This window comes from Carcharodon carcharias, chromosome 21 (genome assembly GCF_017639515.1).
Source record: "Carcharodon carcharias isolate sCarCar2 chromosome 21, sCarCar2.pri, whole genome shotgun sequence".
NCBI lineage: Eukaryota > Metazoa > Chordata > Chondrichthyes > Lamniformes > Lamnidae > Carcharodon > Carcharodon carcharias.
Window position 1 is genome coordinate 42,259,965 of NC_054487.1, and position 17,645 is coordinate 42,277,609.

Below are 17,645 nucleotides of genomic sequence, written 5' to 3' on the forward strand. Positions count from 1 at the left end.
GTGCAGGCAACTTTTGGGAAAACAAGTCCACAGTAGTTCCACACATGGCTTGAAAACTTTGTTTCATCCCCTTCAGTTCACTTTCTTTTCCCCCTCTCTCTTCACAAAACAGAGTCAACTTTGGTTCAACTTTCGATTGGTCAAAATACCACACCAAGCCATGCGGCCGATTATTCTACTGCCCTACTGTTGAAAGGATTTTATACAGTAAGTGGGAGACGCATTAGGCAAGATAGATCAGCCAACTTGCAAATTGAATTTATATAGTGCCTTTAATGTAGTAAAGTGCTGCTTTCAGTAGCATTAAGGAAAAGTGACCAAAGGTTTGGTTGGAGAGATAAATTTTAAGGAGAGCTTTAAAGGAAAAGTGAGTTAGAGGCGGAATGCTTTACAGAGGGACTTCTAGAGCTTAGCACCTGGGCAGTTGAAGACATGGCTGCCAATGACGGAGCCAAGCAGTGATGGCTTAACTACTAGTAACTTGGGGTCAGGGTGTGGATAAATTCAAGATCCCTCAAGAATTTAGCCATAGCTGCAAATGGGGAAAGAGTTAAGTTTCCAGCCCTCACTACCAAAACCTAGACATCTTGGGGGGAAAAAAGGATAGCGAATTTGTACTATTAATTTCACCCATACCTTTACCAAATAATACATCTGAATTAAGAAATAGTCATATTATAAACCACTTCATACAGGCCAAAATAAGCACTTTTCATCTCTACCCTGCACCATACAGCAATTAAGAGATTTCTGCAACTACTGACATTGTCAATGATCACATACAGACAAATGCAACTTGCTCCAGCAGTGTCATTTCATATTTGAGACCCAGCAATCGAAGCAACATTCTAGTTGAAAACTGCAGCAATCTCCCTCCCAGATGGGATACAGAAGTAACGAGTATCACCAGGGAAATGGAACATCAACACTGCACATAAAAGGTGGTGGAAAAAGACCCCCACATGCTGGAAATCAAACAAACAAAAATAGAAAAAATGCTGCACTCAGCTGGTCAGACAGCAGATGCGGCAAACATATAGGAGTTAACTTTTGGGATGTGGATCCTTAGACAAAGCTTGAGGTCATTACAAACAAACAGTGTTTAAAGAGGGACAAACAAAAGGGAAGAAGGTGAGAAATATAACACACGCCCACAGAACGAAATGTAAACTGTTTAAGTGGACACAGGAGATGGTGAAATGGAATAAAATTATATTATATAGGCACAATATAGGCATATTGAGAGAATTTAAAAAAATATACCAAGACATTTATAAAGTCAGAGTGTGTGAATAATTTGAGGTAGTCAGCAGTTGGAAATGGAAACATGAGAAACTAACATTGTGAAGAGTACTCCAGCAGCCCAGAAAAATACATCAGGGAAAGCAAGTCGAGGGAAGGGAGCAGAACAATGTGCCCCACGCTGACGTCACAGTGTACCACAGGTGTGAGCCATCAATTTCACACAAGATCACAGCTTTTGGTTGTCACATCATTTAAGTCATTTTCGTGAGCAATGTTTCAAATAAAATAACATGCTCCACACAACCAGCCACAAGTTGATTGATACACACTGCCACAGGTAAAAGTTGCTTCATCAGAAAACATGGTGACCACCTTGTTTGCTTTGATAACACTGCAAGCAGAGTTACTGCTTCTTCCTTCTCTCCTCACCCTTAGTATAATTATGATTAAATTCTCCCCTTCACCTCCTCCACTCCAGTTCCTGTTACAAACACTTTTTATGAAAAGGATTCCTGGGACACGAGGCACTGGAGGCTACGTACACTGGTAGTAAATTAAAGCACACTGTTTCACAGCTGTGAGCACCAAATCACACTGACATACAACTGGTACAATGTCTCAGCCTACTGAGCAGCTTCCCTTCTACAACGCTATTTTTGCTGGCTTCCAGAGAGCCACACATATGAACAAGTAATTTAGGAACACCTCATGAGCATAGCCTGGAAAAATACCACATGGAAGCAGATCAACCAACAATGCCTCAGCTACTTGGAAGATTTTAGTAGAACAAATTCAGTAATTACATAATAGATCCCATGAGATAGATTAGCATATCCTGAAAAGACACAACTTACCACAATTCAAATTCATCCTTTTATTTGTGCAGCAGGAAATAAAATGACAAGCCATTTTAAAACTTAAGAACCTTTCTACCCATTTGATTCAATCATGAATGGGAATAGTAATTTAAATCTGTGAAAACGACAGGCATTAAAACAAACAGTTTTTTAAAACTATATAACAATGGAAGATGTTCATCACCAACATATTTGAAATATAAAATATCCCCTGGATAAACACTTGGAAGGAAAATATGTCTCAGGCTATTAGGAAATTTCAGGTAGTGTATAAAAGAGATTAGTAGGGGTGAGGCTCCCCAACAACAAAAATTTAGAAATAATAAGTCAACTTTAACCTTTGAATCTTGTTCACTAAATATCACACTGCACCATGAATACTACATTATGCATTGTAATCAAACTATTCAAATTTTTTAATGGCACTTGCTATATAAGAGACTCATCTTGACAAGCTCTTCAAAGTCAGATTACTTCTTGAAATGGGATTTTTCTTCTTAAATTGAATATATTTTGATCTCATTGAATGGTTGAGCAGACTCAATGGGTTGAATGGCCTACTTCTGCTCCTGCATCTTATGGTCTTATATTTAAATTGAGTGAAACATACAGCAAGCCCACTATACAGAGCTAATTAATGGCTGACAGCACGTAATTGCACCTTACTATTCATGGCAACAGAGAATGACAGAGTCATATTGAATTTCATGTCAATATGACAAGTGGGTAAAGAGAAGACAGCTACAAGTTTCTTTTAATAGAAGGTCCACCCCTTCCAGCCCCAATCACAATATTTTTGTCCCTCCTCAGTTAGCACTGACATCTGTGCTGTAAGGTTCTGGAATATAGCTGCCAAGGCAGAGGTCTGAAACCACTGGAATACTCATTTCAACATCAGCAATTAAATCTCCCTAATGCTGTGAAAATTTAGATCCCTGCTTGATCACAACACGAAGTTTATAGACACCATACTCCCAAGTGCCCACTTACAGGGAGGGGTCAGACCGTTGGCAGGTTATGGTACATCTTGGCTCATTCCACGTATATAATTTGGGGAAAGGCATAATGAATAAGAGTCGAACAAAAAAAGCCACAAATCATCTACAAGTGCGTATAGGTAGTCAAACAGACCACCAAATATACAACACTCTGCTGACATACAGTAAACCGTTTATTTCTGTGTCAAAGCCTATTATGGAATATCGATTGAAATTAGGACTGAGCTCTGACACTAAACAAGCTCTTGATGTGCCATAAGACAGACAAATGCATAATAGAGATTTCTCAACATCACAATATGCTGTGAAGTATTTGCCCCTCCCCCTCTTTATTGATTTGCCTGATGGTTTATAGATGGTAAGGACTAAAAGCATTCTAATCTGTGTCAAAAACTACAACTCGATCACCTTCTAACTGTTATAATGATGTGTACAGTCACCCACTTGCTAGTTTCATGAAAATATTCCCTCAAGTTACTTACAATCATTGGCCCACGGCTGCCGTCACGGTAGACATGGAGGTACCCAATGTACAGAACAAGGGCGGCCATACAGTAGAGAAAGGCTAACACTCCAATTGCAACAAAAAACTCAGCAGAGGATGATAAATCTCCAACTAGGTAGGTATCTTCAGTTTGATTGCAGGTATTCTTGGAGACAATCAAAATATTGTTCAACCTGGAAAATATCAAATCCAGTAATTACTTTTAGACAGGAGTTATGCTAGTTTGTTCCCGCATATCAAAATTTCTCCTCAAAAACACTGAGCTGTGTAGTCATCCTCCACAGTAAATGTGAAAGCTAGGCTTGTCCAACCCATGGCCCAAGAGCTGAAGTCCCCTCTATATGGCCCCTGGACGACTGTTAAAAATTCCTGTAAGAGGGATTAGTGAGTTTGAACATTTCTGCAGGGGACTGCCCCGTCAATCACAGCCTGCTTCTCTCCCACGTTTGCTGTTGATAGGCTCACCCGGCTAGCCACAGAGTTTGTGAAGAAAGAGAGCCTTTAGAGTGTGCGAGGCCTCTGCTCAACACGTGGCTCCAGCCGCTCCCACCGCCCCCCAGGTTGTCCATGGTTCACTCCGTGTGCCCTCAGCCATCCCCTCGGCAGGCACCTGCTTGTGGACACCGCTAGGCCTCAAGCCTTGCTCCAGGTCTCTTCCGCTCTCATCGAGAGAGGGAGGGAGGCTGAGGGTGTGCGCGTGTGCCTGGGTCTGACTTGCTCCCAGTCTCAGGGTTCTTATTCACACTCACCCCCACAGACAAACAGGCATTCTCACAGGGAGTGAGTGACACCCTGAGAATAGGAGTGAGCTGGACACACACACACTCACCCTTTCACACTCTAATGGTTGTCTTTATTTATTACTTATTTCTTTCAATTATCAATTTAGTGTTGTGACTTTTTTTGCTCAGCAAGTTGTTTCTTTTCACACATCAGGCTTTTTTTTGAAATTCACGTAATTAATGTTGTGTCAAACCTCATCTTTCCAAAATTTGGTCATCGCCATCACCCCCCACCCCAAGCGAGAGAAAAATTGAAATATGGCACTGCACGCAAAAAGGTTGGACAAGCCTGGTGAAAGCCATTGTTAATACCATAACTGTTCTGCAACACTCAACAACAAAATGCTGTTACTAATGGGACCAGACTACCATGTTTCTTCCCTGTCTACATAGAAACATAGAAACTAGGAGTAGGCCATTCGGCCCTTTGAGCCTGCTCCGTCATTCATTATGATCATGGCTGATCATCCAACTCAATAGCCCGCTCCCGCTTTCTCCCCATACCTTTTGATCCCTTTCGCCCCATCTCCCGTGATAGGCTGTTCCACTTATTTGCCCAGCCAGCATATAGAGGAAGGGTCTTGTCCTGGGACAGGATTGGTGGTTGTTTTTTTTTTAATGAACAATAAACTCGACTGCAAAGTGCAACAGACTCAAACTTTCTCTTAAAATTTATGGAAGCTTCCATTTAATTGGAGCATTGGGACATAGAATGACAGCTAAAAGACATGGAAAGTTGACAAATTGAACTTGTTCATTAAACAGCAAAACAATGAAGCTAATTTAGGAAATGCAAAGTCATGTTTTGCACCAGTTCAAAGTTACAATACAAAACTAATAGTATTAACAGTGTCAAGTGAAATTTTATTTCTAACAACAAAGCCCAAAATACTAACCTAAATGGGTATTGGAATATTGCAGTAAATCGATGGGTGACATTAGTGTTCTTGCATTTCATATCCAATGCAGTTCTGCCACTGAATCCACCACATGTTGCAAATCCAAAAATTGCAAATATCTGCATTAAAAAAAATCCATTAAATGATGACAGGTTTTGTCTGCAACATTTTTTAAAATAAAGAGTGATTCTTTGTTGGTTGTTCAAATTATAATCCTCTGGTTAGCTTTTAAACGAGAGTATGTGTGTCATTTACAACTTGGAGTGTTGCTGGTAGCCCAAGAAGAACCCATCCACACCCAACACGAGGAACATGCCGAAAAGTGTGCTGAGGGCATAGTCTTAGCTCAGTAAATTTTTTTGTTGAATAGTCAAGATTTCCAATCATCACTGTCTTCAAATATGGGTAATTGGCAAACATTTTGATCATTCCAGCAAACAAAATTCAATTCCTCCTGAATTAATGCAACTCTGTCAGTCAAACCATTAGTAAGCAGAATGACACTTTCACTAACTACAATGAAAATAAGCTTGTTTTACACAAGCTAGTTATTGCAGTTTTTGGCATGCTTTGTCTCTCAAGACCATTGCTACTATGTACACCAGTGCATCGACTCTGAAATCTGAGCATCAGTCAGAATGGAGCTGTAGTACCATTGAACACAGAGAAGGACAGGCATCAAAAATGTTTGTGCACAAGAGTGGCACAAAGGACTAAAAAAAAAATCAGAAAATATGGCAGAATCTTTATGTCAGAATATTTCTCAGAAGGGTCCAATCATCATTTGTTCTATCCTTTGCAAGTCTATCTAGGTCATAGAAATATAGAAAATAGGAGTAGGAGGTCATTCAGTGCTTCGAGCCTGTTTTGCCACTACGATCATGCCTGATCCTCTATCTCAATGCCATACTCCTGCTCTCTCGCCATACCCCTTGCTGCCTTTAGAATCTAGAAATCTAATTCTTTCTTAAATATGGCCTAGCCCGTAGCCCGACACTGACTCCTTGTTTTGGCCCCGACAAGAGGAAACATCATCCCTGCATCCAGTCTGTCCCACCCTGTCAGAATTTTATATGTTTCAATGAAATCCTCTCTCATTCTACTAAACTCCAGTGAATAAAGGTCTTGTTGACCTAATCTCTCTTCATACGACAATCCTGCCATCCCAGTAATCAATCTGGTGAACCTTCGCTGCATTCCCTCTCTGGTAAGTATATCTTTTCTTAGGTAAGGAGGCCAAATCCGCACAGAATAATCCAGGTATGGTCTCACCAAGGCCCTGTACCGCTGCAGTAAGACATCCCTGCTTCTGTACTCAAGTCCTTTCGTAAGAAAGCAAATGGTATGTTGGCATTCATTAACTGCTTGCTGCACTTGCATGCTTGCTTGCTTTCAGTGATGTAAAGCAGTACCTAGCACAATTTTCCCAGCCCAGCCACCTCCCTCTTCACATCCTGATAAATGGTTTTATCCTTATTCAGATGACAGCAATGGAGTGACACTCCAGTGAGATGGGAAGAAATGCCCGATGCACCCCCACAAACACCCCTCCAAAACTCTCCTCCCCCTCCAAGTTATTTTCATTTTCAAATGCCAAATGTTACAAAATATGCTCCAGGAGATAAAACTTTGTATTTTATGAACTATTAACCACACCCCACTCAAAAAAACCCCACACACAATTGATTGGCTGCTAAAATAAAGTTGTGAAAACCTCACCAACGGTCTACGCAAACACTCTCACCAACAATCTCTAAAATACCAGACACTGTTAGTTCCTTGAGGGCAGAAAATACAGTCCTCACCACTTAGGTCAATGTTAACATGGTTTGCCCAACCAAAACATTTTGAAAAACACAAAAACTTACTTTGCACTTTTCTCTCCTAATTGCTCACAGTTACATCAGAATCTCATCACTCTGCTTGCTGCATTTCAAAGAGGTATAATCAGCTGATTGAAAATGTTTGACGATCCAACTTTGCCCAAAGTCAGCGGAACCTTTTAAATGGGCAAGTACCCAAAACATTGGGTGTACTCAAATTGTTATAAGCCTTGCCTTTATTTATTTTTTTATTCATTCATGAGATGTGGGCATCACTGGCTGGGCCAGCATTTATTGACCATTTCTAGTTGCCCTTGAGAAGGTGGTGATGAGCTACCTCTTTGAACCGCTGCGGTCCATGTTGTATAGGTATACCCACATTGCTTTAGGGAGGGAATTCCAGGATTTTGACCCAGCGACAGTGAAGGAACGGCGATATATTTCCAAGGCAGGATGGTGAGTGACTTGGAGGGGAACTTCCAGGTGGTGGTGTTCCCATCTATCTGCTGCTCCTGTCCTTCCAGATTGTAGTGGTGGTGGGTTTGGAAAGTGCTGTTGAAGGAGCCTTGGTGAATACCTGCAGTGCATCTTGTGGATAGTACATACTACTGCTACTGTGCATCGGTAGTGGAGGGAGTGAATGTTTGTGGATGTGGTGCCAATCAAGTGGGCAGCTTTGTCCTGGACAGTGTCAAGCTTCTTGAGTGTTGTTGGAGCTGTGCGCATCCAGGCAAGTGGGGGGTATCCATCACTCTCTTGACTTGTGCCTTGTAGGTGGTGAATAGGCTTTGGGGAGTCAGGTGGAGTGTTACTCATCACACGATTCCTAGCCTCTGGCCTGCTCTTGTAGCCACAGTATTTATATGGCTAGTCCAGTTCAGTTTCTGGTCAATGGTGACCCCAGGACGTTGACAGTGGGGGACTCAGTGATGGTAATGCCATTGAACATCAAGGGGCGATGGTTGGATTCTCTCTTGTTGGAGATGGTCATTGCCTGACACTTGTGTAATGCGAATGTTATTTGCCACTTGTCAGCCCAAGCCTGGATATTGTCCAGGTCTTGCTGCATTTGGACTTGGACTGCTTCAGTGTCTGAAGAGTCGTGAATGGTGCTGAACATGGTGCAATCATCAGTGAACATCCCCACTTCTGACCTTATGATGGAAGGAAGGTCATTGATGAAGCAGCTGAAGATGGTTGGGCCGAGGATACTACCCTGAGGAACTCCTGCAGTGATGTCCTGGAGCTGAGATGACTGACCTCCAACAACCACAACCATCTTCCTTTGTGCTAGGTATGACTCCAACCAGCGGAGAGTTTTCCCCCCGATTTCCATTGACTCCAGTTTTGCTAGGGCTCCTTGATGCCACACGGTCAAATGCGGCCTTGATGTCAAGGGCAGTCACTCTCACCTCACCTCGGGAGTCAGCTCTTTTGTCCATGTTTAAACTAAGGCTGTAATGAGTGGCCCTGGCAGAACCCAAATTGGGCACCAGTGAGCAGGTTATTGCTAAGCAAGTGCTGCTTGATAGCACTGTTGATGACCCCTTTCATTACTTTACTGATAGTGGAGAGTAGACTGATTGGGCTGTAATTGGCGGGTTGGATTTGTCCTGCTTTCTGGGTACAGTACATACCTGGGCAATTTTCCACATAGCTGGGTAGATGCCAGTGTTGTAGCTTGGCTAGGGGCACAGCAAGTTCTGAAGCATGTCTACTGCCAGAATATTGTCAGGGCCCATAGCCTTTGCAGAATCTAGTGCCTTTAGCCATTTCTTGATATTACATGGAGTGAATCGAATTGGCTGAAGACTGTGATGCTGGGGACCTCCGGAGGAGATTGAGATAGATCATCTACTCGGCACTTCTGGCTGAACATTGTTGCAAATGCTTCAGCTTTATCTTTTGCACTGATGTGCTGGGCTCCTCCATCACTGAGGATGGGGATATTTGTGGAACCTCCTCCTCCAGTGAGTTGGTTAATTATCCACCATCATTCACAACTGGATGTGGCAGGACTGCAGAACTTAGATCTGATCCGTTGGTCATGGGATCGCTTAGCCCTGTCTATCATTTGCTGCTTATGCCGTTTGGCATGCGAGTAGTCCTATTTTATAGCTTCACCAGGTTGACACCTCATTTTTAGGTATGCCTGGTGCTGCTCCTGGCATGCTCTCCTGCACTCTTCATTGAACCAGGGTTGATCTCATTTTGATGGTAATGCTAGAGTGGGGGATGCCAGGCTATGAGGTTACAGATTGTGTTCGAGTACAATTCTGCTGATGGACGCTTCATGGACGCCCAGTCTTGAGTTGCTAGATCTGTTCGAAATCTATCCCATTTAGCACAGTGGTAGTGCCACATAGCACGATGGAGTGTACCCTCAATGTGAAGGTGAGACTTCGTCTCCACAATGACTGTGCGGTGGTCACTCCTACCGATACTGAGTGGACAGATGCATCTGCAGCAGGCAGATTGGTGAGGATGAGGTCAAGTATGTATTTTCCTCACCACCTGTTGCAGACCCAGTCTAGCAGCTATGGACTCGGTAAGTAACACTGCTGGATATTGAAGTCCCCCACCCAGAGTACATTCTTTGCCCTTGCCACCATCAGCAGTTTGACCTGATGAGGCTTTGTGGGGTCCGGAGTTGATGTTGAGGACTCCCAGTGCAACTCACTCCTGACTGTATACCACTGTGCCACCACCTCTGCTGGATGGTGATGGTAGAGAGTCTGGGACATTATCTCTAAGGTATGATTCCGTGAGGATGACTATGTCAGGCTTGACTGGTCTGTAAGACAGCTCTCCCAATTTTGGTACTAGCCCCCAGATGTTACAAAGGAGGACTTTGCAGGGTTGACAGGGCTGCGATTGCTGTTTCTGGTGCCTAAGTCAATACCGGGCGGTCCGTTCAGTTTCATTCCTTTTTTGTGGCCTTTGCTTTGTAGCGGTTGTTATAGCTGAGTGGCTTACTCGGCCATTTCAGAGGGCATTTAAGAATCAACCACATTGCTGTGGGTCTGGAGTCACATATAGGCCAGACTAAAGGACATTAGTGAATCAGGTGGGTTTTAACAACAATCGACAATGGTATCATGGACTTTTAATTCCAGGTTTTTAAACTCCACCATCACCCGTGGCGGGATTCGAACCGGAGTCCCCAGAGCATTACCCTGGGTCTCTGGATTACTAGTCCAGCGACAATAGCACTACACTATCACTTCTCCAACTTCTACTGCAATGGCAAAGTGAACTCTCTCCCCCAAAAAGTTGCGGCAAGGTCATTCCAAAACTGAAATTGATGGATTTTTGTTTGGGATGGGTAAAGAGGCTTTACCAAAAAAAGGACTTACATTTATAGAGCACTTTCCATGACCATTGGACCTTACAGCCAATGAACTAATTTTGATGCATTTTCATTGTTGTAATGTAGGAAACACGGCAGCCAATATGCACAAAGCAGAAGGGAGTGCACTACCAACTGAGCCACAGCTGATACTACCACGTGGTGAAAATACTGTACTTAAAACTTGAGGCAAGAAGAAAAGGCCTCTCTTATGGTACAAGAGATTAGAATAATTAAATTGTACAGCCACAATAAAGTTTTTCCTCGAATTTTATTGTCCGACACAGCTAGTGGGTTTTAATCACTAAGGCAGGAGTAAACCTTTCTATAGCCAAGGGTAATGTGTGACATTAGTGTGACAGTTCATGTTAATATTTTAAAGGTAACTTTTAGTTCTGAGAAAATTGATGTTTAGCTGTAAAAAATGGGATAAATGCAACTAAAACAGCTTGAAGTCTTTTACACTTGCAAAGTTTGGGGGCCTTGGTGTCTGAAGGGGTTAACAGCTGGAAAGGCAAGATCCTAAAACAGCAGGTGGGCTTACTTAGCTGGAGACAGGATGTCTACGCTGCTTGCAAAGAAGTGCAGTGTAGAGAGATGTTTTGTTTTGAGAGTTAAGAGTGAAATTAGTTTAAAAGCATCCAGTGAACCCTGAAAGGCTATTTTATCATGCAGACGGGTGGAGCTTAAGAAGGTTCTCTGGTTTCGATCTATCCGAGTGTTCTGCAGCAGGGGCAGACGCTCCATACTGAGAAGATGCTGATGTGAGCAAGCTCCAGACAGTTAGGGCTCAGAAAAGCTCTGGGAGCTGTTCGGTGCAGCAGAGAGTTGCAGTTTGGACCTAGTATGGTTTGCAGCTCACAGAGAACCCTGGAAGTTGTTTGGTTCAGTCAGGGGTCAGGAGAAGTCCTGGGGAGCTGAGAAGATGGCGGATAGTCACTGATTCAGTGCAGGCAGTTAGGGCTCAGAGAAGCCTTGGGAGCCATTTATAGTTCCGTGTAGCAAGGAGATTGGAATTCGGAGAAACCAAGGGGCAGTGCCAGCTTAGTGAAGCTAGCGGTCTGTGAAAGAGTTGGAGGTGTGCCAGTAAGTGGAGGCAGAATTGCAGCTTTGTGAATCCATCAGAGCACAGTCTCAGAAGAAGAGATTGAAACATCAGGTGAGCAGTTCCTTGAGGCAGTCAGAGGTGTATAGCTTTTGAGGAAGTTCAGAGGCTAGATCTTTGAAAGTGAAGAGTTGAAAATCCCTCATGAGGGAGACAGAGTTTTAACAAGATTTTGAGATTCACAGTGATCACTGATGTCTGGGTGGGTTGCTGAGAAATCAGAGGGATCAGTCTTGGTCACTTGCCACTTAATGTGCTGCAAGCAATGGAGGCTATTTTAAAAATATTTTTGGGGAATATTATGTTATTCTGTGAAGAGGGCTGTGTGTGTCTGTGTGTATGATTTAATTAAGCTGGGCAGAGAGTAATGGGAGACAGGGGGGTCTAGAACAAGGGGTCACAGTCTCAGGATACAGGGTAGGCCATTTAGGACTGAGGTGAGGAGAAATCTCTCCAGAGGATGGTGAACCTGTGGAATTCTCTACCATAGGAGGCTGTGGGGAACAAGTCACTGAATATAGTTAAGTGAAGGAAATGGGTAAGATTTCTTGACTCTAAAGGCATCAAGGGGTATGGGGAGAGAGCGGGGGTATGGTGTTGAGATAGAGGGTCAGCCATGATGATACTGAAAGGCAGAGTAGGCTCGATGGACTGACTGATCTACTCTGCTCCTATTTTCAATGTTTCTAGGTTGTCTGGGCAGTTTTAAACATAAAAAGGAGAGGTGTTAGGTCTGAGGTACAAGTGAATAGGTTAGATCTAACATTTGCATTTTTAGATAAGTGGAGAATTTGTTTGAATGTCAAAGGGAAGTCAAAGGTAGCAAGATGTTCACATCTTGTAGGAGTTCCATAGGTAAACAGAAGTGGTGATATTATATCTTATTGACCTGAAAGCAAAAACAAAATAGATTCAAAGATTTTATATTTGGAAGGATTTGAGTTTCAAAGAGAATGAGAACAATGAAACCCAAGATGAAAGGGGATAAAAGATATTTTAAAGTTACTGCAGTTGTGCGCAAGAGCTGGAGCTGAGTTGGGAGCTGTTAGCTTTGGGCTGGGAGAAGATGCTGTTTGAATCAATCATCCAGTCAAGCCAGAGAAGTCTAGGGCTGCAAAAAAGCAGCTTTGTTCTGAAGCTTGGATTTCTACAGCAGAGTAGGAGAGAGTTCAGGGGTCATGTGGCATGTCTGTACTAAAGCTATAGCAGTTTGTTTTGGGTAATATTACTGGATTTTTATAGTTAAACATCTATAAAGGAGTGTTGCCTGGAAGACATTTACTTGTGACTCTGACTAAGGAGAGTGTCTTTTTGAGGGAATGCTTTGTAAGATTAAGTTTAACTCTGCAACTGTAATCTTGAGCGTTTAAATTTTCTCTTATTCTTGTTAGTAAAACTTTTGCTTTTAATTTTTAAAATCCCAGAGATCAGTACACCCTCTTCTTGTTTTCAGAATACAAAAAAAGGGTTATGGCCCATTAAGTCAAGGCTCCCTCTGGGATTTGGTTTGCACAGCAATTAACATCGGCTGTGGTCAGAACAGTGGTGTGGTATGTTTGACCACAGTTCGCCTGTTAATTCATATTTGCCTCATGTTAATTATGAATGTTAGCGCATAAGCTACGTATTGTAAATTACTTTACTTTTCTGACTTTGTATAGTAAAATTTTTTTTTTTAAAACCGTGGATTCTTGTGGCTTTATTCTCTTAATGGGAACTGGGATTACAAATTTTGTCTACTTTAACCTGATTGTAACAAGTGGCAATTCAAAAAATAAAACTTCTGATACCCAAGTTAATACAGTCACATCATGATAATGCAGAAACCTTTCTGCACCAAAAGGAATTGCTCAATTCAAATTATTGGGTAATTTAATGTAAATAATACAGCAATGTGAGAATTCAGTGACAAAAGTGTTAAATTATCATAACTTAAATGGAGGAGGCTGTAATCATAACATACCAGGGTGAGGCGGTGGCGTAGTGGTATTGCCACTGGACTCGTAATCAAGAGACCCAAGGCAATGCTCTGGAGACCTGGGTTTGAATCCCACCATGGCAAATGGTGAAGTCAGAATTCATAGAGTCATAGAGGTCTACAGCACAGAAAAAGGTCCTTAGGCCCACTGAGTCTGCGCCGGTCAAACAAGTACCTAATTATTCTAATCCCATTTTCCAGTACCAGGCCCATAGCCTTGTATGCATCGCAAGTGCGCATCCAAATGCTTCCTAAATGTTGCGAGAGTTTCTGCCTCTATCACCTTTTCAGGCAGTAAGTTCCAGATTCCCACCATCCTCTGGGTGAAAAAAATCTGCCCCTCATCCCCTCTAAACCTCCTGCCCCTTACCTTAAATCTATGCCCCCTGGTTATTGATCCTTCCACCAAGGGGAAAAGTTCCTTCCTGTCTACCCTATCTATGCCCCTCATAATTTTATACACCTCAATCATGTCCCCCCTCAATCTCCCCTGCTCCAGGGAAAATAACCCCAGTCTATCCAATCTCTTCTCATAACTAAAACTTTCCAGCCCTGGCAACATCCTTGTAAATCTCATCTGCAATCTCTCCAGTGCAATCACATCCTTCCTATAATGTGGATTCCAGAACTGCACACAATATTCTAGAGCTGTGGCCTAACCAGCGTTTTACACAGTTCCAGCATAACCTCCCTCAAATTCAAAGTGTGACCAAAGTCAAATTTCAGATCAGAATTAATTCAGTTCAACAGAAATCTGGAATTAAAAGACTAATGAAGACCATGAAACTATTGTTGATTGTTGCAAAATCCCATCTGGTTCACTAATGTCCTTGAGGGAAGGAAATCTGTTGTCCTTACCTGGTCTGGCCTACATGTGACTCTAGACCCAAAGCAATGTGGTTAACTCTTAAATGCCCTCTGAAGCAGCCTAGCAAGCCAATTAGTTATAGCAAACCGCCATGAAGTTTAAAAGGATTGAAACTGGATGGGCCAGCCAGCATCAAAAACAACAATGGCAAACTCAGCCCTGTTGACCTCGCAAAGTCTTTCTTACTAGCATCTGGGGGCCAGTGCCAAAATTGGGAGAGCTGTCTCACAGACTAGTTAACCAACAGCCTGACATTGTCTGTAAGGTATGATTCCCTGAGTGTGACTATGTCCCAGACACCATCTTCACCACCCTTCGGTATGTCCTGTCGCACCAGCAGGACAAGACCAGAAGAGGTGGCGGCACCGTGGAAGGAGAGTTGCCCTGGGAGTCCTTAACTTCGACTCCGGAACCCATGAAATCTCATGGCATCAGGTCAAACATGGACAAGGAAACCTCCTGCTGATTACCATGTACCAGCACCCACCTTCCCCCCATCCTTAGCTGATGAATCAGCTCTCCACCATGTTGAACACCGCTTGGAGGGGAGCACAAAAGGTGGCAAGGGCACAGAATGTGCCCCTGGCACAGTAACAAGGTGGCCGAGTCCTAAAGGACATAGCTGCTAGGCTGGGTCTGGAGAGGGGAAACATACTCTTCCTCACAAACCTGCCTGCCACAGATGCATCTGTCCATGACAGCATTGGTCGGAGTAACCACTGTACAGTCGCTGTGGAGACAAGGTCCCGTCTTCACATTGAGGGTACCTCTCCATCGTGTAGTGTGGCACTACCATCATGCTAACTGGGATATATTTCAAACAGATTTAGCAACTCAAGACTGAGCATTCATGAGGCGTTGTGGGCTATCAGCAGCAGGACTGTACTCAACCACAATCCATAACTTCATGGCCCAGCATATCCCCCACTCTACCATTAGCATTAAGCCAGGGGATCAACCTGGTTGAATGAAGAGTGCACAAGGGCATGCAAGAACAGCACCAGGTATACCTATAAATGTAGTGTCACTCTGGTGACAGGACTACTTGCATACCAAATAGCATAAGCAGCAAGCGATAGAGAGAGCTAAGCGATTCCACAACCAACGGAGCAGATCCAAACTCTGCAGTCCTGCCACATCTAGTCATGAATGGTGGTGGACGATTAAACAACTCACTGGAGGAGGCGGCTCCACACACATCCCCATCCTCAATGATGGGGGAGCCCAACACATCAGTGCAAATGCTTCAGTCTTACCTTTTGCAACTATCTTCAGCCATTGTCGAGTGGCATCTTGGCCTCCTCCTGAGATTCCCAGCATCACAGGTGCCAGTCCCAGTCAAATCGATTCACTCCATGTGATATAAAGAAATGGTTGAAGGCACTGGATCCTGCCAAGGCTATATGCCCTGACAATATTCCAGCAATAGTACTGAAGATTTGTACTCCAGAACTTGCCGCGCCCCTAGCCAAGCTATTCCATGGCAGCTACAACACTGGCATCTACCTGGCAATGTGGAAAACTGCCCAGGATGTCCCGTACACAAAAAGTAGGGTAAATCCAACCCAGCCAATTACTGCCCCATCAGTCTACTCTCGATCATGGTGCTATCGAGTGGCACTTATTCAGCAATAACCTGCTCCGTGACGCTCAGTTTGGGTTCCGCCAGGGCCACTCAGCTCCTGACCTCATTACAGCCTTGGTTCAAACATGGACAAAAGAGCAGTACTCCAGATGTGAGGTGAGAGTGGCTGCCCTTGACATCAAGGTAGCTTTTGACCAACTGTGGCATCAAGGAGCCCTAGCAAAACTGGGATCAAAGGCAATCAGTGGGAAAATTCTCCACTGGTGGAGTCATACCCATCACAAAGGAAGATGGTTGTGGTTGTTGGAGGTCAATCATCGCAGTTCCAGGACATCACTGCAAGAGTTCCTCAGGGTCGTGGGTCATGTCTTAGGCCAAACCATCTTCAGCTGCTTCTTAAAGACCTTCCTTCCATAAGGTCAGAAGTGGGGATGTTCGTTAATGATTGCACAATGTTCAGCACCATTCACGACTCCCTCAGATACTGAAGCAGTCCATGTCCAAATGCAGCAGGAACTGAACAATATCCAAGCTTGGGCTGACAAGGAACATTCACGCCACAAAAGTGCCAGGCAATGACCATCTCCAACAAGAGAGATTCTAACCATCGCCCCTTGATGTTCAATGGCATTACCGTCACTGAATCCCCCACTATCAATACACTGAGCATTACCATTGACCAGAAACTGAACTGGACTAGCCATATAAATACTGTGGCTACAAGAGCAGGTCAGAGGCTAGGAATCCTGCAGTGAGTAACTCACCTCCTGACTCCCCAAAGTCTGTCCACCATCTACAAGGCACAAGTGATGGAATATTTTCCACTTGCCTGGATCAGTATAGCTCCAACAACACTCAAGAAGCTCAACACCTACCAGGACAAAGCAGTCCGCTTGACTAACACCCCATTCACTTCCTCCACCACTGACGCACAGTGGCAGCAGTGTGCGCCATCTACAACATGCACTGGAAGAACTCACCAAGCCTCCTTAGACAGTATCTTCCAAACCCACGAGCACTGCCATCTAGAAGGAACAAAAACAAAAACAGCTGGAAAAACTCAGCAGGTCTAACAGCATCTGCAAAGAGGAAGACAGTTAACGTTTCGAGTCCGTATGACTCTTCATCAGAACTTTCTCGAAACATTAACTGTCTTCCTCTCTGCAGATGCTGTCAGACCTGCTGAGTTTTTCCAGCTATTTTTGTTTTTGTTTTAGATTTCCAGCATCCCCAGTGTTTTGCTTTTATCTTGCCATCTAGAAGGACAAGGGGAGCAGACACATGGGAACACCATCACCTGGAAGTTCCCCTCCAAGCCACTCAACATTCTGACTTGGAAATATAATTGCTGTTCCTTCACTGTCACTGGATCTAAATCCTGGAACTCCCTCCCTAACAGCACTGTGGGTGTACCTACACCACATGGAGTGCAGCAGTTCAAGAAAGCAGCTCACCACCACCTTCTCAAGGGAAATAAATGCTGGCCTAGCCAGCGACACCCATATCCCGTGAAGGAATGAAAGAAGATACTGATAGTGATATCAGTATTTCAATTCCCAGAATCATATATAGCTGAACCGCCAATTAGAAAAGCTGGAAGTGATCAATACTATTACTAGTTTCACAAATTCTTTCACTCATGACAAAAGAA

The 17,645-nt window shown here is 43.6% G+C and overlaps 1 protein-coding gene across 3 annotated transcripts in view; it reads right to left on the minus strand.

The window, feature by feature from the left end:
• Nucleotides 1–17,645, minus strand: part of sypl1 (synaptophysin-like 1) — a 35,826-nt gene that overhangs the window by 11,357 nt on the left and 6,824 nt on the right. For all 3 annotated transcript variants that reach the window (XR_005946444.1, XM_041215872.1, XM_041215871.1), the window contains 2 exons: nt 5,284–5,405; nt 3,583–3,778 (listed from right to left, as the gene is read on the minus strand). Coding sequence is in view for 2 of the 3 variants with exons in the window: in XM_041215872.1 (XP_041071806.1) it covers nt 3,583–3,778; nt 5,284–5,405 (318 nt within the window). In the remaining variant the exon portion in view is untranslated. The remainder of the gene's footprint in view (nt 1–3,582; nt 3,779–5,283; nt 5,406–17,645) is intronic.